The following is a 25,434-nucleotide window of genomic DNA, read 5'->3' as shown; positions in this document are numbered from 1 at the left end:
GGTCCCCGCAGCGGCCGGGGCGAGTGTGCCAGCGCCCGAGACGCCCCGGGCTCAAAGGGCAGGGGCGCCTGGAGATCACGGGGGTTGGGGGGGGGAGGGGCCCAGGGACCGGGCCGCCCTCTCTCCTGCACACCTTTCTGGACTTCGGCCTCTAGCTTCTTTCGTAAATAGAGCCAGGCCCTCGGCTCCCTACTGACGTCCACCGCACTGCCCCACGTGGGTCCCTCCCCACCAAAATCAGGCCCTTGGCAGCTTCTTCTCCCAGAGTAACACCTAATGCAACTTCCCTGGCAGTCCAGTGGTTAAGACTTTAGGCTTCCACTGTAGGGGGCACGTGTTCGATCCCTGGTTGGGGAACTAAGATCCCACAAAAACCTGAAAGATTTGAAGAGTTAAGACCTTTCTCTAAGCGAGAGAAATTGGAGCATTTTTTTAAAAATAATGTACCAAGAAATGTCTGGGTGGGAGTCTCAGGAAGCAGAGTCTTTCTAAATTAACCTTTTTTAAAAAGGACTTAGAGGCGAGCCCACTAATGTGCAGTCCTCTTTATCCCTAAGGGGGGGAAAAAAAGAAGTGATCTGTAATGCAGTTATGGGAGCCATTTTGTGGTATTATATATTTTTTAATCTCTAGAACTTGAGATTGAATGGAAAAGGCCCAAGTTTGCATTAAATTTGTCCCTTTATATAAAATCACACATTAAATCACACCACCCTGCAGGGTGAGGCAAAGTCTCCTAAAGATCAATAACAGGTATTCAGTGTGGCAATAGGCTGCTGAGCAGGTCCCTGCCATTTTCTGGAGCAAATGCAACAATCTCTTGGTTATTCCCTTAACACCTTTTTATTTTTTAAGTAATTTTTATTGGAGTATAGTTAATTTACAACGTTGTGTTAGTTTCAGGTGTACAGCAAAGTGAATCAGTTATACATATACATATATCCACTCTTTTTTAGATTCTTTTCCCATATAGGTCATTACAGACTAGTGAGTAGAGTTTTCTGTGTTATACAGTAGGTCCTTACTAGTTTAACACCCTTATGCCTAGATTCTACCACTATTTCTTTCATATGGCTTGTCCTGAATGTATCATTTTCTTACTGTTTTTTTTTTCTTTCATTCTTCTCACAAATATTTGCGTGCCTATTATGTGCCAGGCACTATGTGACAGCAACTCCAGCCTCCCTCTTCATCATTCGCTACTGCCGAACACGCCCTTCCTTTAAATTTTCCGCAGGTGGCTTCTTTGATCAGGTGTGACCCTGCTCTCCGATGGCTCCTTCTCTGATGGCAGTCTCTTCCAATATCAAGGTAACCATTTTCACCTAGAGGCAGGTAATTCACAACCCAAATCCCAGCCCTGGGCTCCAGTCACCCATTTGCTAACTCCCTACCTGGATGTTTTGACAACACCTCAGGTGGGCTACAAGTTCAGCCAGCAACTTCTCACGTCCCTCTCTTTGATCCTGCCTGTCTCCCCCACCATCCTTTGGTAAGTCGTGATGGTTTCCCACGTGAAAGCTCTCCACGGCTACTCTGGTTCAGGTCTTCCCACCTCTAGCTTTCCAATTGGTCTCACCACTGCTAGTATCACATAGACTTTCCTTCCAGATAAAGCTTCCTGAAGCCAATCCACCTTTCTAATCGTATTTCCTATTATGCACCTTCACGCACTTATCTCTCCAGCCATTGTTCACCTTACACAGCCCCACTTTCTTGCCTCCTTTCCTTTGCTGGAATGCTGTCTCTCTAGCTCCCATCTCCACATGCCCAATGTTCAGCTGAAACCCATGCTTACACGACTCTCTCCATAACTCTCATAAAACCTTAACACTTTTCTACCTGGGATAAGTTGGGATCTGGAATCAGAAACAGCTTAAATCTTGGGACTTCCCTGGTGGTCCAGTGGGTGAGACTCCGTGCTCCCAGTGCAGGAGGCCCGGGGTCGATCCCTGGTCGGGGAACTAGATCCCGCATGCATGATGCAACTAAGAAGTCTGCATGCTGCAACAAAGATCCCGTGTGTGGCAACTAAGACACGGCGCAGCCAAAATAAATAAATAAATTTTTTTTTTTAAAAAAAGAAAGAACTTAAATCTTTGGTCCACTATCAGTGAATCTCAGTCATTGTTGGCAGAATTTCCAAATATTTTATATTATTTACCAGTTAAAGGATTCCCTGGCGGTCCAGCGGTTAGGACTCCGAGCTTCCGCTACAGGGGGCATGGGTTCAATCCCTGGTCGGGGAACTGAGATCCTGCATCCCGGGCAGCGCTGGCCAAAACAAAACAAAACAAGACAAAAACAAACAAAGAAACACCTATATAATTTACCAGTTAAAATTTCCCTAGGGAGTTCCCTGGTGGCTTAGTAGTCAGGGAACTGAGATCCTGCAAGCTGCGTGGCACAGCCAAAAAAAAAAAAAAAAAAAGCTTCCCCAAAAACTTTCAAGTAAATCTGTCACTCCAATAACTCATCATTTAACCTAGCCCACCAATGTGTACATCCTTAAGGCACCCCAGTCAGGGAAGGGTGGACTTAACATGTCAATCTGAGCAACTCACCCTTTTGAACCTATTTCCTACTCTGTAAAATGGGATGATAATCTTTACTGGTGGTTCTTATGAGGGTTAAATGAGGTCCACTGTGAAAGCATTGTAAACCATACATTGATAAATAATAGGTAGTGTTATCATCGCATGTTTTACTTCCTCTCCTGCAGAGTTTCCTCACCATGGTCATAGCACACTGGTATATTGCAATTGGGTTACAGGTTGGATACAACATAAAGATCCCATGGCCCTTGGGGCTGCCAGCTAGACCAAACACCTCTGGGTGCATGCAGCCCATGGGGAGCTCCTGCGGATATGATCCAAGCAGAACAGAGTCTGACATTCTGCCTTTCAATCTCTACAAGGAGGCAGAAGGATCAGGAGCATTTGCTGTTTGCCATGTGTTACCACCTGGCCATCAACTTCAGAGGCCAGCTGCAGAGTGCGCCGCTGCACGTTACAGACAAGGGCCCAGGGCCCTGCTAGAGGAAGTGAGTTCCAGGGGCCAAGGAGGAGCAGCAGCAAACCAAGATGCAGCTGGTCAGGGCTGGCGGGGCGAGGACACTGGTTGGAGGGCTCTGGCCAGAGCAGCCCCAGATGGCTGACCCAAATCTGTCTTCACATAGTATCAGATATTTCTGTCCATTTTTGGCTGGTGTCCAAGCAGTATCCAAGCTAACTTCAGGGTGACCGCTTTAACAATGCTTATGGGCAGGGTGACATTAAAAATATTTAACATCTGAGATGGAACAGATATTGACCAATCAGAACAGATGCCAGGGGCTTCCCTGGTGGCACAGTGGTTAAGAATCTGCCTGCCAGCGCAGGGGACACAGGTTCGAGCCCTGGTCAGGGAAGATGCCACATGCCGCAGAGCAACTAAGCCCGTGCACCACAACTACTGAGCCTGCGCTCTAGAGCCCGCGAGCCACAACTACTGAGCCCGCGTGCCACAACTACTGAAGCCCGCGCGCCTAGAGCCCGTGCTCTGCAACAAGAGAAGCCACCGCAATGAGAAGCCCGTGCACCGCAACGAAGAGTAGCCTCTGCTCACCGCAACTAGAAAAAGCCCGTGTGCAGCAACGAAGACCCAACGCAGCCAAAAAAAAAAAAGAACATATGCCAGGTAGCCATTAACAGTGAATACCAGTACATACCAGGTGGATATCACGCCTGAAGGAATGTGCTTTAAATCAGAGCTGTCATTATTTTTGTTGTTGTTGTTGTTATTTATTTATTTATTTATTTTTGGCTGTGTTGGGTCTTCGTTGCTGTGCGTGGGCTTCCTCTAGTTGTGGCGAGCGGAGGCTACTTTTCATTGTGGTGTGTGGGCTTCTCATTGTGGTGGCTTCTCTTGTTGCGGAGCAGGGGCTCTAGGCACGAGGGCTCAGTAGTTGTGGCTCGCGGGCTCTAGAGCGCAGGCTCAGTAGTTGTGGCACGCGGGCTTAGTTGCTCCGCGGCATGTGGGATCTTCCCGGACCAGGGCTCGAACCCACGTTCCCTGCATTGGCAGGCGGACTCTTTTTTTTTTTTTTTTTTAATTAATTAATTAATTTATTTATTTTTGGCTGTGTTGGGTCTTCGTTGCTGCATGCGGGCTTTCTCTAGTTGCGGCGAGTGGGGGCTACTCTTCCTTGCAGTGCACGGGCTTCTCATTGCAGTGGCTTCTCTTGTTGTGGAGCACGGGCTCTAGGCACACGGGCTTCAGTAGTTGTGGCACGCGGGCTCAGTAGTTGTGGCTCGTGGGCTCTAGAGTGCAGGCTCAGTAGTTGTGGCACATGGGCTTAATTGCTCCACAGCATGTGGGATCTTCCCGGGCCAGGGCTCGAACCTGTGTCTCCTGCATTGGCAGGCGGATTCTTAACCACTGTGCCACCAGGGAAGCCCTGGCAGGCGGACTCTTAACCACTGCGCCACCAGGGAAGTCCCGTGTCATTATTTTTAAATGCTTGACACAAAAGAGTTTGACTGGATTCAAGATCCATTAATGTTATTACAAGAACTTTCAATTGTACAATTGTTAATGAAAGAAAATAAGACATTTCTTTAAATATTTTAACTTTTATAAGTTTTTTAATGTTAAAATTTTAAATTCGTATTATCTATTTGAGTTTCTAATTGTTCATGGCTATCAAGAACTTGAAGAGAGGGACTTCCCTGGTGGTCCAGTGGTAAAGAATCCACCTGCCAATGCAGGGGATGTGGGTTCGATCCCTGGTCAGGGAACTAAGACCCCACATGCTGTGGGGCAACTAAGCCCACGGGCCACAACTACTGAGCTCGTGCGCCTCAATGAGAGAACCCGCATGCCACAAAACTACAGAGCCCATGTTCCCAGGAGCCCACGTGCCACAACTAGAGAGAGAAAACCCACATGCCGCAACTAGAGAGAAGCCCAAGCACCACCACGAAGAGACCCCACACCTCAACGAAGATCCTGAGTTCCACAACTAAGACCTGACGCAGCCAAATAAATAAATAAATAAAATAAAAAACAAAAACAAAAAAAAGAACTTGAAGAGATCCTTCTTGAAAAGTTCTGGTCATTATTGCATGTAACCATTTTAAGCATAAAACCTGATATTTAAAAGTTACATTCAAAAGAAAATTTAAAAAGAAAATTAAAAAAGAAAAAATAGTTACATTCACAGAAGTGAAAATTTGCAAAATATTTTATTTGGAAACTTTATATAAGCTCAATATTTAATGCTGTCTCTAATACTTTCATTTTATTTTTCAAATCATAATTATACAATATGTAGAAAATGGAATTTTCTTTTTTTTACCAAATCCCATATAGATGCCCCTAAATCCCTCCTCCCCCTCCTTCCCCTTTACCTCAGTGGGAAATACAAATTGTGTAATCTTTTTTAATTTTTATTTTATATTGGAATATAGTTGATTAACAATGTGTTAGTTTCAGGTGTACAGCAAAGTGATTCAGTTATATATATACATGTATCTATCCTTTTTCAAATTCTTTTCCCATTTAGGTTCTTAAAATTGTGTAATTTTCTATGTGTGCTGTGACAGGAAAAAGGTTCCGAAGCTCTGTTCTAGTAAATTTTAAGTTCCAATATCTGCTTCTGCCTTTTGGCTGACCTCCAAGGGCAGTGCTTTGTTAAAAAAACCCGAATATAATAAATGTTTAGTAGGTGAGTGAATGATTGAACAGTTCTTCTGGCCCCTCTGTCTCTCTATAGTTCAAAATGAGCCTTCGAAGGCAAGAGGAAGGGGAGGGAGAGCATGCATTTACTGAAGGAAAGCCCCACCCAATGAAGTTTAAAGAACATCACTGTTATGCAGTTTCAAAGTCAAACCAGGAGAGGGCACAGAAAACTTCTTCTTGATCATCTAACAAAGAAAGGAGGAGAATTCAGAAAATGGACAGAGCTCTCATTCAATCACTCAATCAGGTGACATACAGTTTAGATGGTTTAGTCAATCAGATTTCATCCTGACACCTCAACAATTTGATAATACAATAGGCTATCTTAATGTAATCTTTACACCATTTGATTTTTTTCTTGAGGAAAATGTTTAGATTTTTCAAAGCCCCGGCCAGTCTCCGATGCATTCATTCTTTTCTTTTTTTTTAATATTTATTTATTTAGGCTGCGCAGGGTCTTCGTTGCAGCACGTGGGATCTTCGTTGTGGCACCCGGACTCTTAGTTGCAGCACGCGAACTCTTAGTTGCAGCATGCATGTGGGATCTAGTTCTCTGACCCGGGATGGAACCCGGGCCCCCTGCATTGGGAGAGTGGAGTCTTACCCACTGGACCACCAGGGAAGTCCCAGAACATCTTCATATACGTGTTTGGAGGATACAGATCAATGCTTGAAGTACAGATAGAGATCTCATACAAATAAAGCATGTGTGATACAATATTTCCTGTAGTATAATAAAATCAGTGGTATGATAAAGTATCTGTTCTGTTTCATGATGACTTGTTTTTACATTCCAATTTCCTTCTGAAATCGACACTTGCTATATTTTATCTCATTTGTCCTTCCAATTATCCTATAAAATAAATATGACATATTATTTATATTTAACAAGGAAACTGAAGTGCTAAGCCAGTGATGTTACTGCATATTACAAAGCAACTTCCTCCCTAGAATCCCAAACTAGAGATTATCTTACCTGTCAAAGGCTCTGGTCAGAGTGGTTGAGAGGGAGGGAATCTCATCATTTACTGGATAGCTAAGAGGATAAAAGGATTCCCCTGCATTGACATTATTCCCATAGCTACTTTCAAACTCATTTCAGAGCTCCACTTTTGACACTTAAGATCCAGACTCCAAATATGCACTTCATTACTTAAACCTGGTTTCTGGAACAATAGCCAGCAGCTAAATAATCTGTCCTAGCTTGGAGTTCAAAAACAGAACAAGAATTATTATCAGGCTTTCTGATTTCTAATCTAACAGCCTGTCTACTACCTTGTGGATGGGTCAAATACACATTTTTTTTTTCTTGCCTTTTACTTGATTTTCTCTCCTTTAATGAAAAAATACAATCTTCCTTTCAAAATCTTTATTTTTTTCTGATTACAAAACTAATACACGTGTATGGTACAAAGTGAAAGTCCACCATAGTCTATCCCTACCTGCTCAAGGTTACATTTCAATGCATATGCAGCTTTTGCAGATATCAAAACTGGGAGTTCCCTGGTAGTCCAGCAGTTAAGACTCTGAGCTCCCAATGCAGGGGGCGTGGGTTCCATCCTTGGTCAGGGAACTAGATCCCGCATGCCACAACTAAAGATCCCACGCGCCGCAATGAAGATCCCAAGTGCCACAACTAAGACCCGGTGCAGCCAAATAAATAAATAAATACTTTTTAAAAAGATAATATCAAAATTGGGTTTAGCCTGTATAAATTGGTTGGCAACTTCCTTTTTTCACCTTGAAATGCCTTGGGAATCTTCAAGATAAGCGTTTTTTTAAAAAAACTGTTTTATTTAGGTGTAACTTATATGCCACAAGAATCACCTCTTTTTAAGTGTACAATTCAGTGATTTCTTTTACAAACTTGTGCAGCCATTCCACCACAACCCACTTCTAGAACACGTCCATCACCCCCAAAAACTTCCCTCATGCTTCTTAATAAGCTTTTTTAAAGGGTGCATTTTTGTGGATAATTACAATCATGAATAACAAGTCCCAGAAATTTCCACTTTGCCTAGCTTTCATTTGCTGCTGGCAGGCAAGAAGAAAATTGCAAAAGCCCATCAACACATGTTGGAAGAAAACACCACAAGCTGATCGACAGCTGTTTGCTCAAAATAGTTTATTCATCCACTCCAGCTTTTACTGAGTGTCAGCCAAGTGCCAGGCTATTGGTTGGTTAAGTCTGTAGGAATATAAAAACTAGAATAGCTGTCTTCTCCTGGAATCAACTGGATGTGAGTTCAACAGTATGCAACCTAAGAGTTTCAATAGTCAATGGGTTTGAGTGATAAAAGTGGTAAAATTGGTGTGATATTTGGACTTCCATTTCCAGAAGTCACCATAGAGAAACAGGGACCAGACTTACTGTTCCACCTAAAACAACCAAAGGAGGAACAAAAAATTATGAAACAATGGTCTTTAATACACTGGACATCAGACCACAAAGGACAGTAATCCTTGAGAAAGGACCAAATGAGATGAGCCCTGGGACTGCCCCAGAACTGCCTGAGTTTCCAGGCTACAGTGCAAGAACGGAAAACGAAGGCAGAGCTCAGTGGAGTCCCTGAGTCCGGCATACAGAGCTGAGTCCAGGAAAACCAAAGCAGCTAGAGTTCATAGGACAGAGTGACAGAGATGGTGGAGCAGTTCAGAGAAAGAAAAAACCCCAGAGATTTCTTCTAGTATTCACCAAGGTACTGCTTAGCACCTGTGCACAAGAAAACTTCCCAAGGCTGGGGAAAGAACCACTTGAAAGGATTGGAGGGAAAGGTGCTTGACTCTTATACCCGGCTGGGAATAGTGCCTATTCCCACTAGTCAGATTAGAAAAATTCATAGTTTGGGAATTCCCCGGCAGTCCAGTGGTTAGGACTTGGCGCTTTCACTGCAGGGTCCCGGGTTCAATCCCTGGTCGGGGAACTAAGATCCCACAAGCTGTGTGGCGCTGCCAAAAAAAAGAAAAAGAAAAGAAAAATTCATAATTTACAGAGCATTGGGAAGAGTACTCATAGAGGTCCTGCCTCAGGAGGAATAATCAGTCCCAGAGTCAGCCCTGCTCTCATCCTAACAAATCTTTAAAAAAGCAAGACGCAAAAAAAATCAAACTAATTCCAAAGTAACTTAACTACACCCCAGAACAAAGCTCAAGTTTTATAGGAATACAAACATATACAGCACTGGGAATTCCCTGGCGGTCCAGTGGTTAGGACTCTGAGCTCCCAATGCAGGGGGCCGGGGTTCGATCCCCAGTCAGGGATCTAGATCCCTCATGCCGCAACTAAGACCCAGTGTGGCCAAATAGATAAATAAATATTTTTTAAATTTTCCAAATTTAATGAAAACCGTAGATCTAAGCAGCTCAATAAACCCCAAGCACAAGAAACATTAAGAAAACCACAGCACCATACCTGAGTCAAAGAGCCTAGTTGGGACATTCAAATCTTTCATTAATGACAACATAATGATTTTCATTAATTTTTACATATATGAAGCACCATCAATTCTATAAATCATTGTAGGGACTTCCCTGGTGGCACAGTGGTTAAGAATCTGCCTGCCAATGCAGGGGACACGGGTTCGAGCCCTGGTCCGGGAAGATCCCACATGCCACGGAGCAACTAAGCCGTGTGCCACACGCGCGTCACGTGATCAGACGCCACTGCCCACTGAAGCCTGCGAGCCTAGAGCCCGTGCTCTGCAACAAGAGAAGCCACTGCAGTGAGAAGCCTGCGCACGGTAACGAAGAGTAGCCCCCGCTCGCCACAACTAGAGAAAGTCCGCACGCAGCAAAGAAGACCCAACACAGCCATAAATAAATAGATTAATTAATTAATTAATTAATTTTAAAGATCACTGTGCTAGGTTCCTGGATATCTAATTTTTCTTATTCCATTTAAAATTTCTTCTCTTTTAACCACAGGATAAATTGGCTAGTCTTCACTGCTTAGTCTCTGTGTTCAGAACTGCACGTGTGTTCTAATTTGATGAAGCTTTTAAAAGAAACAAAGGACTGGGAATGCGTGGTGAGTCAGTGGGAGTCAACTCTGGATATGGGTTCTCCTAGTTAAATATGTCCTTCAACGCCAGGAGAAATTTCACCTTCTCTATTTAAAAGCCTTTTTAACAACAAAAAGGTTGATAGTTTTAAGCCCTTTCTCTCAAATATTTTAAATCCTCAGAAGATCAAACTAACTAACTAAAATGCGTACTGAATAGAAATTCTATGTAGACTATCTGCTGTTTGTCATTTCCATCCTATGATTTTCCCTTCATATGTACTGAAAGTTCACAGATGTTAAGAAATTGTTGTTGTGGCATAAAATCAGATACAGAAAGGAGGCAGTTGTGCCATTAACTAGGAATAGCAATTACCTAGGACTACTGCTATTCGAACAATGCATCAGGCCAACAGCTTCTTCTGTACTTGGGAGCTTCCTGTACATGCAGAAACTCTCAGGCCCTGCTCCAGACCTGAAGACTCATAATATGCATTTTAACAAGATCCCCAAGTGGTTACTATACACATTCAACTTTGAGAAGCACTGGTGTCTGGCAAATAGTTTCTCTGATCATGTTTCCTTATGCATGAAAAAAAAAAAAAAAGCAAAACCTGCCCACCTTATTTCACAAGTTGATGATTAGAATGAAGTAAGTGAAACCCAATCCAAATATAAGTTAGGAACACATGAAATATCAAACTTTCTAACAAGCAGTACACACAAGTCCCAGGCACACCACAGTATTTCTGGATTAAAAATGCTGAACAGCAAAAAGACTGCCAATGTTACTAGATATCCCAAAGACAAGTCTTTTTTTAAAAAATGTTAAATATATAAACTTTTTTTAAAGTATTTGACTCTTTTGACTTCTGGGAGTAACTTTTCTTTTTTTTTTTTAATCGAAATCTGTTATCCTTCAGTCTACAAGTACTCAAGACACAGTCGTTTCAAGCAAGTACAGCACACAGAGTTCCTATTTCTCTTTTCTGGACAAAGCAACAAGCCTAAGTCTTCACATAAGCCGCAAGGAAGGAAACTACAGGAAGCCACGCCAGGGACTAACAGGCATTAGTCTCTCAGCCAGCCACTGCCTCAGTCACACCCTTGCCGGAACTAGAGTCTGAGCCGGTTCTCTAGGCTGAGGTGGCCAAGGCAGTGTGGACCGGGTCCACCCAGTGCGGCCCTGCAGCACCCCAGCCGCCGGGTTAGTCCCAGAGGAACCGGAGCCCGCCTGGTCGCGGATGCCCGGAAGCCCAGGTTCAAGCCTTGAAGGCGCGAGGGTGTGGGGGCCACCATCTGGGATCCCGCCAGAGAGAAGGCAGCAGCCGCAAAAGACCCTCCACTGGCGCGTCCAAGAGCCTGGGCCAGGTCTGAAGCTTCCACCACTGCCTCCCGGGGTAAAGCCAAGCAGCGCAAACTAGCGGGAGCTGGGGTCACTTAGCAACCAGCAGCCCAGAGCGCGGACGCCAGACATTGGTCACGCGCGTCACGTGATCAGACGCCACTGCCCACTGGGAGATCACAAAGCAGGCACGTGATGCGGCGCAGGCGCGTTTCCGCAAGGCTCTGGGACGGCGGGCGTGGTGATGGAGTTGGAGGGTCGTTTCTTGGGGTTTCCGCCCTGGCGTCGTAAGAAGTCCTGGCTTTGGCTCCCGTGACCGAAGAGAAACGCAACCGGCAGTTGAGGCATTTCTGCGCCGGCTATAGCGAAGCGATGAAACGGTGCTGAATTGGGCTCAAGGGTCTAGTTTGGTCGTGCAGGAGCATTTCCTGAGAATAAGACTTGTCAGATGCTGAAATTTGCCTTCCGAAACAGAGACAGTTCTGACCAACCTGTTTAACACGAGCGAATGTTAGGATGCCAAGAAGTTTCGTGACAAATAAGGGGTGAAAATTAGGGATATAAAGGATACTAAATTGGGCAGTATATTCAGCGCTGGCTAAAAGAGAGATACTGCATCTGGGGCAAGAGGAGTTTTTTTGGGGGGCGCGGGTAGAGAGACTGTCTTGCTGAAGTAGTTGTTGAAAAGGTAGAACTTACATTGTGAATTTAGAGAACTAATAAAGCTTCTCTTGAGTGAGGGGCGGAGCCTAGTTGTCCACACGTCAGTTCATGAAGTCTAGGTCCCAGCGTGCAGACCACGATGTGTGGGCACCCTGCCACAGGCCGGTGAGGCCTGGCCAAAAAGAAAAAAAAAAAAATCTAATTTGAAAGGGATTTGAAGAGAGAACTTGGGATGGCCCAGCTCTTCTTTTTAAAAACTGCCCAGGAGGTTGTTGGCAATCCTTTCATTCTAACAAATGTCCCTCTAGCAAGCAGAGGGGTTTGAAGTACTATTCACAGGACTTCTTGGTAGTCCAATGGTTAAGACTCCGTGCTTCCACTGCAGGGGAGAGGTTCGATCCCTAGTCGGGGAAGTTCTGCATGCCAAAAAAATAAAGTATTACTGGCATATGCCTTGCAGCTGTCCTTGGGTCTTCTTTCACACCCCATATCCGATGTATCAATGAGTCCTATTGGCTCTACCTTCAAAATGAGTTCACAATCTGACTATCTCCACTTTTCTCTACTTGCACAGCTACTACACTGGTTAGATTCCCCCATGATTTTTCACCTGAGTTACAGTAATAGCCTTCTAACTAGTCCACTTTTGCCTTCCTCCACAAGTCAGTCAAAGTGATTTTTTTCATGTCACATCTCTGCACAACACACTCCAGTGGCTTCTTATTTCAGTCAGTAAAAGCCAAGGTCCTTTCAATTACTTATCACATAATCTGGTCTGATGGGCTCCTATCCACTTCTCCTCATTCATTTATCTCCACAAGTGCTATTTTTCATGCTGTTTCTTCAACAGGGCCAGTATCCTTCCATATTTAGTTCTTTGCACTTGCTGTTGCCTGTGCTGAGTATTCTCCCCAGATATCCACATGATTCATGCCTTCACTTCATTCATTTGCTCAGGTGTCACCTTGTAATATAGGCTTTCTCTGACCACCATGTGTAAAGTAGCAACCACTGTGTGCCCTAATTCCCCACCCCTCCCAAACACTTGCTTGCTGCTTGTTTTTTTTTTTTCTATATAGCACTTATCACCACCTAACACATTTTTATATGTTCTTTGTCTGCCACCCCCTACTAGAACGTAAACTCCAAGGGGATAGGCACTTTGCCTTGTTTCCTGCTGTACCATTAGTACCTAGAACAATGTCTGGCATGCAGTAGGTGTTAATAATTGTTTGTTGAAGAAATAAATAAATGGTCTATGCCCCATATGGTTCTACTGCTGATTATGGTGAGTGGACCAAAGTTGCTCCATGTGGCTAAAGGACTTTGAACATATCCACAGTATTGTAATAATTCTGACATTGGCAGTGCCCACTCTCAGAATGCTTTGTATCCACTTTGTATCTTAAAAGCTGGTTCTGTACTTTTAGCCATGACACCTGAGATTCCTCCACAATGGTGATGTGGTATCCCAAGAAGAAAGACACTCAAGTTTTTCATGTAAAACCAGGAGTTTCTTGAAGAGGAAGAAGAATAGAAAAGAGCAGTTTAACTGCCAAGGTGAGTGTTGAACTAGATACGTCAAGGATGGATCAGCAAAGCCCAGCTCAGCTGTCAGCAGAGTAGGTGAAATAGGTTTGTGTCAATCCAGAAGGTTCTTGAGAAAACTGACCTTCCCAACAAATTCCCTGAAGCTGAGAAATCTGCAGCTGATGATTTATACCCTGTTAAAATGCAAATACCCTAAGAAAGATCATATTGAGTTTCTGCTGTCACTAGTACCTTAGTGTGAATTAGTCCAAATCCTTTCTTGCGAGCAAGTTTTGAAAAGGCAAGTGAAGAAAGTAGGAGCACATGAGAAGTAAGAGGAACAGGTGGAGAGAAAGTTCAGAAGCCAAGGAAGGAGCATAAAGTTGAGCTTGCCAAGGACAAACTTTGGCTTATTTTGTAGTTTTGCCCAGGGCTGACTCTAGTAATCAAAGTATATATTGATCTCTAGCTCCAAACTTCTGAGTAGGCAAATTATGGTGCTTGAAATTACAGCCATATTTACCTGAAATGTTTTGATAGCCCAATGAGTACAAGGTGCATCTGCAATGAGGAAGAATTGACCTAGAATGTAGTGGGACTGAAACGCTATCAGATTTTAGGAAAGATAAGCAGGAAAGGAAGGAGGCTTTGCATTATACATATGCACATGATCCCAGCCTAAGAAACAGGAAACCGAAAGAGTTTTTGTGTTAAGGTAAAATGAGAAAAATGGAGCATCATCTGCTATCAGTTGACGTGCCAGGAAAAATAAGGACAGATAGGCCTCTTTGAGCAACCAGGAGCTGATGAGGAAGTAAAGTTTTAAAGAGCAATATATATCAATACCTGCTTTAAAAAAAAAAAAAAAGGCAACCTCACCAGACACCAAATTTGTCAGCACCTTGATCTTGGACTTCCCAACCTCCAGAGCTATGAGAATTAAATGGTTTACTGTTAAGCGCTGCCCCCTCCCTCTGCAAAAAAAAAGCAGGCACAAATATCAAACAAGTACTTACAGTATTTGGGAGATTTAATTCCTATTGTGTGGAATTTTTAAAATCAACTAGGGTAGATATCTTTACTGATTTGCTCTTTTTAATAGAGAAGAATTAGGCAAGAATCTCGAAGTAGACAGCAACTTTGCTGGTGGTGACCAAATGGTGAGGAAAGTCAGGGTTTTGGACAGCAAGGTTTCCCCACATTTAAAGTGCAGGCAGAGCATTTGTGTTCTAGTCAAACTGATGTTTTCACTCTTCAAGTTTCTTCCAGTTTGGAGAATCTGCCACTCACTAGCTGAGTGAACTTGGGTAAGTTAATTAAAATCCCCACACCTGTTTCCTTATCCATGAAATGGGAATGAATACTAATAGTTCCTATCTCTGAGGGCTTTTAGAAGGATAAAATGAGGTCTCACATTCAACAGTTTAAAATAATGGTTAAGACTGTGGACTTGAGTCTTATTTATTTATTTATTTATTTATTTATTTATTTATTTATTGGCCATGCCCTGCTGCTTGCGAGATCTTAGTTCCCCGACCAGGGGTCAAACCCGCCCTCCCCCCTCAGCAGCAGAAGCATGGAGTCCTAACCACTGGACTGCCAGGGAAATCCCTAGACTCAAGTCAGATTGCCTGACTGGAATTCGAGCTGCCATTTGTGTGTCCTTGGGCAAGTGACTGACCCCTCTCTATGCCTCAGTTTCTTCATCTGTAAAATGGAGATAATACCTCACAGGATTGTTGTGAGGATTAAACGACTCAACACGCATAACATGCATGGAGGAGTGCCTGGCAAGAAGTGAGCATTGCAAATGTTAGCAAACATTTGCAAGGTTCTTGACAAACAGCAATGATCATGGAACTTCTTGGTAGCCCTGCTTGTCTAGGCCTTGTCCAACCCACCCCATCCTGACTTAGAATTAAGGACCAGAGATGTCTGAAGCTATTTGTGGTCACAAGTAATAGAGATGCAAAGTCCATCTCATAGAGCGGTGCGAGAGAAGTGGGAGGAGCTACTGTGAGCCAGATCACAGGAGGCAACTGATCAGAGTGCAAAAGGGGTGAGGCCCAAGACGAAAGGGTCTGATTGGTAAAAAGCTGTGGGCTTATATTAATTAGGATTCTTTTGGTTGCGAATTTTGAAAACCATAAGTCAAAATGGTTCAAAGAAAAATGTATTCACTCAAATGCCCATCAGCCACAGAATGGATGAATTATGGTGTATTTCCCAAACAAAATACAAGGAGAATGCACAAGTTATAATTACATACAATGATATGGACAAAACCCACTTAATGTCGAGTGAAAGAAGGCAGACACAAGACTACATGCTGTGTGAGTCCACTTATATGTGATAGGAAAACAATCAAAATGAATCTATGTTGGGCTCCCCTGGTGGCGCAGTGGTTGAGAATCTGCCTGCCAATGCAGGGGACAGGGGTTCGAGCCCTGGTCTGGGAAGATCCCACATGCCGCGGAGCAACTGGGCCCGTGAGCCACAATTACTGAGCCTGCGTGTCTGGAGCCTGTGCTCCGCAACAAGAGAGGCCGTGACAGTGAGAGGCCCGTGCACCGCGATGAAGAGGGGCCCCCGCTTGCCACAACTAGAGAAAGCCCTCTCAGAGAAACGAAGACCCAACACAGCCATAAATAAAATAAATAAATAAATTTTAAAAAAAAATGAATCTATGCTGTTAAATGTCAGGATACTGGTTACACTTGGAGGGGTTTGGGGAGGGAGAGTTAGTGATTAGAAGGAAGGCTATGGGACGTCCCTCGTGGTCCAGTGGTTAAGACTTTGAGCTCCCAATGCAGGGGGCCCGAGTTCGATCCCTGGTCAGGGAACTAGATCTCGCATGCTGCAACTAAAGATCTCGTACACGGCAATGAAGATCCCACGTGCTGCAACTAAGACCCAGCACGGCCAAATAAATATTTTTTTTAAAAGATTACTATTAATTATAGAAAGAAGGATAAGGGAGGCTTTTGAGGTACTGATAATGTTCTGAACAGAGATGTTCAGTTTGTGAAATCTCACCATATACACTTAAAATGCATGCACTTTTTGTGCATTATGCTGCAATAAAAAGTTCTCTCTTTTTTTTTAGGAGTTTATTGGCTGTGCCTATATTCAGTGTACCAATTATTGTTCTTTGTAACAAACCACCCCAAATTTAGTCATGTAAAATAACCATTTCATTATGCTCACAGATTCTGTGGGTCAGGAATTCAAAAAGAATACAGTGGAGGCAGCTCCATGATGTCTGGGGCCTCAGCTGGGAAGACTCAAAGGCTGGAGATGATTCAACAGCTAGGGTTGATTTGATTTGAAATCAACTGGAAGTGTCTTCATTCATGTTCTAGGAGGGTTTTCCTGGTAATTGGCTTTGATCTCAGCTAGGTTGTTGCCTGAACCGTCTATACATGTTATCTCCATGTAGTCTCACTGCCTGGGGTAGTTTGGGCTTCCTCACAGCATGGCTGCTGGGTTCCAAGAGCAAGTGTTCCAAGAGAATCAGGCAGAAGCTATATTGCCTTTTATGAACTAGCCTCAGAAGTCACACAGTGACACTTATGCCAAAGTCCATCTGCCATAATTCAAATGGAGGGACATACACCCCATCTCTTAATGGGAGGAATGTCATGATTACATTATAGGATGAACATATAAGATGGAAGATATTGCCGTGGCCATCTTTGGAAAATAAAATCTGTCACATCTGGGCACCAATAGAAAAAAATGTAACACAAAAATCAGTCAGTTCATGATTCCAACTTCAGCTGAATCCTTGATACCATCTGGCAATTCTACATCATTTCTCTACTCAATTTGCTTCAACTTACAATGGTTATTTCAAACCTTCTCTGCTGTAGTAGATGGTAGGTATGTCTCACCTAAAACCTGTTACAATCCCTCCCCCGCCTCCCCCCCCACCCCCGCACCCCATCCATACCCTTTAAAGAGGTGAGAAAAGCTAAACACTCACTTTTCCTGGCCTTTTCTTGCATCTGTGTGACACAGTTCTGGCCAGATGTAAGCAGAAACCTACTGGGGGACTCCTGGGCAACCTCTTGCTTGAACAAGAAAATGATGCATGGGGTGGAGGCAACCAGCTATATCATGACCCTCAGGGAAAGGCCAAAGGATTTGCCAGAATACTGTCCCTTGTATCATTGAGTCACTGAATCAATGCTGCTGTCTACCTCCAGGCTTCCTATCCTGTAAGAAAAATAAACCCTCACTTGCATAAGCCATTGATAGGCTTTCTGTAGCTGATAACAACCACTCTTCTCCACCCCGCCCCCTTCCTCCACCTTCTGTCTTTATGCTCCCCAGAAAACCTTCCCTCTTCCTTTACAGAGATACATCTTCAGCTGGTCTTTCGCTTACTTTCTTGCCACCAAACCTACCTACACTTACCTGCATCCATAGCCATCCTGACCCCTCCTTCCCTCCTGTTATAATAGAAGAGGGTGTCCCTACTCCGTGGATGGGGGAGTGGGGGGTAAATGGGGAGATGCCAATCTTGTATCCATTGTATCTTCCTCTTTCCCTTTTGGTTTTCTGACTCATCCTCATGTTTTGGGCTTCTATTTCTCATCAGCTATGTGGCCTTAAACAGGCCAGTAAAGTAGCACATATTTTATCGAGTGGATTCTAAGCTGTGCCCAATAAAAAGCACTGCAATAGGTGCTGGGGTTTGCCAGGACTAGGAAAGAAGCAGTCCAAGTAGAGGGAAAACTATTTACGAGGCAGGGGAATGGAGCTTAGGAAGAACTGAAAGTCACAATGTGGCAGGGAGGGCAGAGTGCAGACAGGGCTCAGGAGGCAGGGCTGAAGAGCAAGGCAGGGGTCAGTGAGCAGGGGTTCTATAATCCAGGCAGGGTCGTGATTTTGATTTTAACCCTAAATCATCAGAACAAGAAGAAAAGTAAGCTGTCTGAGCCTCAATTTCTACTTTGGAAAATATGTCTGAGAACAATCTGCTAGGTTCTCAGTCTCCTGTATCAGCTTGAGAGTTCGTTAAGGGCAAAGACCTGTATTTTTACGCATTTTTGTACCCACGTGGCTATCTGCCAACACGCGCTCAATAAATGCCTGTCGGATGAATAAATGAGATTTTGGAGTCCTCCACCGACGTCACTTACTAAATCAAGCAATTAATACTTATTTCTTTCTCTTCGTTCGCTCCCCTTTCCTCGCCCTTCCTGCCTCTCCCGTCCCAAGAGCCCTGCAATCCTCTCCTGCTTCCCGCCTCCCCTTCCCAGCTCCGCCCCTCCGCTGCGCCGCGAAGGCGGAGCGGGTCAGGCGGGCTTTACGGCATCGGCGTTGCGGCGGGGCGGGGCGCCGGGCGGCTGGCGCGCTTGGCGGCAGCGGTGGGAGGCAGGCCGGCAGGCAGGCAGGCAGACGAAGTTGCAGGCGGGTGGTGGTGGCTGTACTTGCTGGTGAGGGCGGGAGGGAGTGAGTCACTGAGCGTGTGTGAGGGAGGGAAGGAGCGAACGGGCGGGCGAGCGAGCAGCCCAAGCCGTCCGCCTGCAGCACCAGCCAGGCCCCGCCGCCGCCGCCGCCCCGCGCCGAGGCCGGGCCGAGCCGAGCTGGGTCGGGCCCGGGCCATGCTGCTCACCGTGTACTGTGTGCGGAGGGACCTCTCCGAGGTGACCTTTTCCCTCCAGGTCGACGCCGACTTCGAGCTGCACAACTTCCGCGCGCTGTGTGAGCTCGAGTCCGGCATCCCCGCAGCCGAGAGCCAGGTACGCTGAGCGGCGAGTGGGGCCTCCCTCCGGAGCTAGCCCTCCCGCCTCGGGGCCTCACGCACTCCTTTTGCTGCTGGTGAGGAATTGGGGGGTGGAGGGGAAGCAGGATGGCCATTCCCAGCCCACCCCCGCATCCGGGAGGGAGCTGGAATCGGTGGCTGCCCCCATACGCCCCAAGCGTGGGGTGGGGTGCTGGGGGAGAGAGCGGAGAACCTGACCGCAGACGCACCCACTGCAGCCTGAGGAGCGCGTGGACTGTCGGGCGGCCCGCCCCACCGTGTGGCTCTTTGACCCCTTCTCTAATTTCTCGAGTTTGGGGTGTCGGCGTAGACCTAAGAAGAAGCCGTAGGTCTGCAAGAGTTCATACATTCTGCTTCCCCAACCAGAAATACCAGTTTGGATCACTGTGGGAGATGGATGTTCATCTGCATTTTTGGAGAGGGCTCCTGCCTAAGTAAACGTAATTTACCTTTAAGTGTAGAGATTTGCGCTCGAAGTGAAGGGAAAAGTTTGAGACTTGCACCACCTTGTTTTGAAGCCTTTGGAAATGCTCTTTTCCCTACCACATGCGTTTCTGGTTAAATCATTATTTTTTTAAAGTAATTATTAGTTAAACCGAAACTATTTCTCTGGTTTCTTCCCTGGTAGTAGGCCAAGATCCCTCTTTCTTTCAGGTCACAATTCAGAGTTTGGGTGAGTTTAGAGCTCAGTGCTTGATGAGGATATTTGCTTAAAAATGGCCTCAGTGTGATTTGGTTGTTTCATTTCCCTTATCCTGCTGGAAAGAAATTAAGCTGCTCTTACATTTTAAGTAAGCAAAGTAATTTATTCTCAAAATGCTCTGATGCTGCCACCAAACAGATTTGGTGGCAATAACTCTGTGGCCTTCACACTGAAACATGTAAATCCTGACTTGATAAGTGGGCCTCGGAGGGCATAGTCTAAACATTAAGAAGATTATAGAAGTCGTCCAAGGCCCCAGAAGGTAAATCTTGATTTCCTACTGCAGTTATGAAATAGTTCCAAAAACTATTGCCTCACTACAGCTTGTTCTGCCCTGTGCTATGGTAAACAAGTGTGTCAATATTTTGTTCAGAAGTGAGTATGATTCCTTTACACTTTGAACTTTAGAACCTTGGCATAAGCTGAATATCAAGAAAGAATTTATTTGGGGGCACAAGGTGTCACTCAAATAGGCATTCTGGCAAAAGGGATTTCTTGGAACTTCTGTAAAAAAAAAGAATCCACAAAAACTCAGGAACCAGTTTCTGTCAATGAATCCCTCAGGTAGAGAGCTAGAAAAGAAGTTTAAGTAGGGAGGGAAAATCAACTCAGATTTTTGAAGGTGGCTTTTTCAATTGTTTCTCTTCCCTCTGGCTGTTCTTTTACCCTAGTTATAATCACCAGCTGGTAAGGGAAATAAAAAAAATTAAAATGTAAATTGACTTTGTTGGGCTTGGGAGAAGACAAAGATTGTGATTTCTGTATTCCTGCACTTTTTGAGATGGCTGTAGCCAAAAGAGGGTGTCAGATTGAAAGACGATTAATTGTATGGTAAGGTAGGCACTGTCCTGCCAGTGCGGAAGGTTAGCAGTACCTTCCTAATTGAACGGTTAGGCTAACTCCAAATACTTTCTTATTCATTAGGTCAATGTTTTGGCATTTACTTCCTTCCCAAGCCAAATTAGCATATGGAAACCTGGGCTCCAACTAGTGTTAAGCCTGTATTACATAGCCGGTAAACAGCTCCTGTTTTTCAAGTTTGTTCTGTTGGCTCCATTGTAACCTAACACAGTGTCTATTTTAGGATGTCTGGTGGTCCGTTGTCTTTCAGTTGCTTGCCCATCAAGCAGGAACAGGATCCACCCTAGACACTTGAGTCATTTCCTTTCACCAGATCATAATAGTAAACATCATTGTAGTTTTTATGCACAAATATATCATTTTCACTTACTTGGGGCCTCCCCCCACCCCTCCTTTACCTCCCAGGGTTCTCCCATATTACTCATCTTCCCCTCCTTCCTCTCAAAGTTCTCCTGGTCTCTTTACCTTTACTCCTCTTTCTTCCCTTCTCTGTTCTCGTTCCTTCACCTCCATTTCTGACTCCATTTCTAATGGGGATTTTTTTTTTCTTGTTCCTGGCTATTCTTTCCTGTTACTGTGTGTCCAGACCACTGGTCTGCAAACTTTTTTGGTCAAGTATCCCTCTGAGTAAAATGTTTTGGAACATGCATCTTTGTGATGTATATAATAAATAATATATATGAACTAATGGCATATGCATAATATAAATGCATGTATATTACATGTATGTAATAGCTGTAAACATCAATTATATACATGAAGTAATACCTTAGGTCATTATAAACAGGCACAGGATAGAATTTAAGGAAGGATGAACTAAAATGGAAATGCAAATTCTAATTATTTTCTGTTTTCTTCCTACATCCTTAAAGAACTGTGTCGTATGTCGGCCCCTCATTAAGGATCACTGGTTTATAATTCAGTCTTTCAACATCAGCATCGACTGTGCATAAGGATATGCTTGGAAAGGGTGTTAATTTTTAACAGCTCTAGTCTGATTATAGTAGTTATAATGCAGTGATAACAAATTTAGAATAGGAACAATCTCTACTTGCACATGTGATTGAAGCTGGGCATGTTCCATCTCTTAACACAAGTGTGGGTTTGGAAGCCAGGCATGGCCCTGTTTGATGCTTTGATGCAGACTTGGCTAGAGGAACTTCAAACAATTATTAAGAACTTAGCTTCACTTGAAATTAATATCTTTGCATTTTTGAAAGATTGTTGTAATTTACCCCTGTAGGTGGCATGTGGTTTTAAAAAAAAAAAAAAGTGTGCAGAATGTATAAGAACTCTCAAATGAAGGAATATTTAAATACCAAATAATAGCAGGAACTGTATGATCCTGGAAATGCAGCTCTGCACACAGCATGATCTATGGTTTGTAAAACACTATTTTGTTTGTTTATTTTTATTTATTTATTTGTATATTTATTTTATTTTTGGCTGCATTGGGTCTTCGTTGCTGCACACAGGCCTTCTCTAGTTGCAGCGAGCGGGGACTACTCTTTGTTGCTGTGCTCAGGCTTCTCATTGCAGTGGCTTCTCATGTTGAGGAGCATGGGCTCTAGGCACTCAGGCTTCAGTAGTTGTGGCACGGGGGCTCAGTAGTTGTGGCGCACGGGCTTAGTTGCTCTGCGGCATGTGGGATCTTCCCGGACCAGGGCTCAAACCCGTGTCCTCTGCATTGGCAGGCAGATTCTTAACCACTGCGCCACCAGGCAAGTCCCTGTAAAACACTATTTTATTTATTGTTATTATTTTTAAGTAAATTTATTTATTTATTTTTGACTGTGTTGGGTCTTCGTTGCGGTGTGTGGGCTTCTCATTGCGGTGGCGTCTCTTGTTGTGGAGCATGGGCTCTAGGCGTGTGGGCTTCAGTAGTTGTGGCACATGGGCTCAGTAGTTGTGGCTCACGGGCTTATTTGCTCTGTGGCATGTGGGATCTTCCCAGACCAGGGCTCGAACCCGTGTCCCCTGCATTGGCAGGCGGATTCTTAGTCACTGTGCCACCAGGGAAGCCCAAAACACTATTTTAAGCCAGTAGAAACTGAGAATTTCTGTTGTAGCTGGTTTTGCCATGTTTATTTTCACGGGTAATTTTCTTGTATTTCTTTTCTGATAAATACCACATATTCATTATAGAAAACTTGTAACATATAGAAAAGGAGAAAATAACACCATTACTTATTACCTTATAACTCAGAGATAACTGCAGTTTACTTTTTAATGTATTTTTTTCTAAGCTTTTTTCTTCTTATATAGTTAAAATATATCTTTAAAACATATGGCCTGAACTGTAATAAACAATTTCATGTCTTTCTTCAGTCAACACTGCGTTGTCAGCGTTTTCCCATAACATTTCAAATTCTTGCAATTTATCGTTTTAATGGCCGCATAATATACCATCATACAGATGTACTGCAATTTATTTGTTTTCTTTTTGCTGGGCTTTTTTTTTTTTTTTTTTTTTTAAAGAAGGAAAGGAGGGCTTCCCTGGTGGCACAGTGGTTAAGAATCCTCCTGCCAATGCAGGGGACACGGGTTCGAGCCCTGGTCCAGAAAGATCCCACATGCTGCGGAGCAACTAAGCCCATGCGCCACAACTACTAAGCCTGTACTCTATAGAGCCCGCAAGCCACAACTCCTGAAGCCCAGGCGCCTAGAGCCCATGCTCTGCAACAAGAGAAGCCACCGCAGTGAGAAGCCTGTGCACCACAACGAAGAGTAGCGCCCGCTCACAGCAACTAGAGAAAGCCCGCACGCAGCAACAAAGACCCAACACAGCCAAAAATAAATAAATAAATTTTTTAAAAATACCTTTAAAAAAAAGAAGGAAAGGAGGGAGGGAGGGAGACAAGAGAGTTTGTGATGGTATACTATTTATTTATTTAAAATTTATTTTTGGCTACATTGGGTCTTTGTTGCTACACGTGGGCGTTCTCTAGTTGGGGCGAGCGGGGGCTACTCTTCCTTGCGGTGCACGGGCTTCTCATTGTGGTGGCTTCTGTTGTTGCGGAGCACGGGCTCTAGGTGCGCGGGCTTCAGTAGTTGTGGCACGCAGGCTCAGTAGTTGTGGCTCGCGGGCTCTAGAGTGCAGGCTCAGTAGTTGCGGCGCACGGGCTTAGTTGCTCCACAGCATGTGGGATCTTCCCGGACCAGGGCTTGAACCCATGTGCCCTGCATTGGCAGGTGGATTCTTAACCACTTTGCCTCCAGGGAAGTCCCTTGTTGGGCATTTGAATTGGAGACATTTGGAAGCAGTTACAAGTAACATGTCCGTGGATACCTATATACTTAAGGCTTTGTCTCCATTTCTGATTATTTCCTCAGGATAAAGTCTTAGATATGGAATTGCCAGGTCTTTTGGGAGGCTTTTAGTAACTACTGTCAAGTTATCTTCCAGAAGGGTTGTAAAAGTCAAGCTGACTATTACATGGGATGGTATGTGTAGATCACTTGTTATATAGTGGGCTTTCAGCTAATGGTAGATACTATTATGAAGCCATTCAAATGTGATTCCAAGGGTTTCGTGGTCAGTTTATGATCCTTAATGCTAGAAATGTACTGTTACGATATCTGTTGATTGATTGAAATCTCTCATTCAGAGACCAGAAAACATTTGACATCATGCCTAAAGGCTTTGGAGTTGTATTAATTAGTGTATTGTTAAATATTGGTTAAGATGAGAATTCAGTCTCTAGGGTGCCTCCTCTGGAGAAGTACTAGCAGTTGTGCCAGTTTTGGAGATTAAGACTTGTAGCTGTATAAGTTTTCCTGTTGTAAGTTCTTATAACTGGCAAAACTTGAATTTTGAGCCTTATAACCTTTGAGCTGGGTATTATGAATGGTAGAAAGTATCACCAGTGCCATAAACAAAACTCATTTTGTTTTGACTGGTAGAAATTTGAAACCATTGGTCTACTAGATACTCACATTAAGTTGGAAAATCATTCAGATTTATTCTGGAACTTAAGCTGCAGAATAATTGTCTTAGATTCTTAAGCCTATTTTAACAACAACAACAAAAAAAACAGTTCTTTTTGGCAGTTATAATTTCATCTAAGCTACTGTTTATCTCATCTATGTCCTTGGACTAGAATGGTATACACCTGCTGCTTTGTCATTATGAAGAATGTTTGATCCTTACCCACATTCTCCAGTCTAGTATTTTTAGGAGATTGGGGCAGATAGCAACCTTCCATACTTCATGTTACATGTTTGATGGTACTGACTACCTGGATCTTACATTTTTGTTCTTAGATCAGGCCGCCTTCTTTTTAAAAAATTATGTTGTCTGCTGAGGAAAAACTGTTCAGCTGAACAGTGATGGAATGATGTGTGGCATCTGTAAAATGGGAATCCAAAGAGTGAGGGGTTGGTAGTGCTTCTTTCTTCATGTTCAGGGCAGGGGATACATTGAGCAGTGGACAGTGTTTGATCCCCCGGTGAGTAGAGGCCCTTAGTAGTGATAGGTGGTTTAATAGCTCTTGCAAAGGTCACCCAGCTAATTCACCATGCCACTTTGGACTTAATATTTGGGAAAGTTGTATGTGGTACTAGGAAAGAGTATGGGCTGTGAAGTCAGGCAGATGTGGTTCCAATCCCAGTTCTCTTCTCAATAGCTATGGAGCCTCAGGTCACCTAACTGTAATTTGTTTCCCTGTACATAAAATGGGACAGTTAATATCTACTTCATAAATTGATTATGAGACTTAAACGAGAGGATATGAGGATTAAGTGGAAGACTGTAAGAACCTAGTAAGATGCTGGCTCCTAGTAGGAGCTCACTCAGTGGTAGCCGTCTGCTATTTTAATATGGCTTTCCAGGTAGCATT

General features: G+C 44.0%; 1 protein-coding gene and 1 long non-coding RNA gene across 9 annotated transcripts in view; one reads left to right on the top strand and one right to left on the bottom strand.

Moving 5' to 3' along the window:
• Positions 1 to 8,677: 8,677 nt before the first annotated feature.
• On the bottom strand, positions 8,678 to 18,993 carry LOC309642431. Its single transcript, XR_014253195.1, has 3 exons — positions 18,883 to 18,993; positions 17,245 to 17,477; positions 8,678 to 16,977 (listed from the first exon to the last, which is right to left on the bottom strand). It is a non-coding gene; the product is annotated as an uncharacterized lncRNA (long non-coding RNA).
• The window catches only part of DDI2 (DNA damage inducible 1 homolog 2), a 43,119-nt gene continuing 36,391 nt past the window's right edge, over positions 18,707 to 25,434 (top strand). For 7 of the 8 annotated variants that reach the window (XM_082423647.1, XM_082423646.1, XM_082423644.1 and 4 more), the window contains exon 1: positions 18,739 to 19,009. In XM_082423647.1, the coding sequence (XP_082279773.1) occupies positions 18,872 to 19,009 (138 nt within the window). In that variant the 5' untranslated portion in view covers positions 18,739 to 18,871. Of the gene's footprint in view, positions 19,010 to 25,434 lie in introns of all 8 variants that reach the window. The other variant, XM_082423650.1, reaches the window with a different exon arrangement.

This window comes from Balaenoptera physalus, assembly GCF_965194825.1.
Source record: "Balaenoptera physalus genome assembly, chromosome: 1".
NCBI lineage: Eukaryota > Metazoa > Chordata > Mammalia > Artiodactyla > Balaenopteridae > Balaenoptera > Balaenoptera physalus.
Note: the sequence above shows the minus strand (reverse complement) of the source record. Positions and strands in the feature narration are given on the sequence as shown.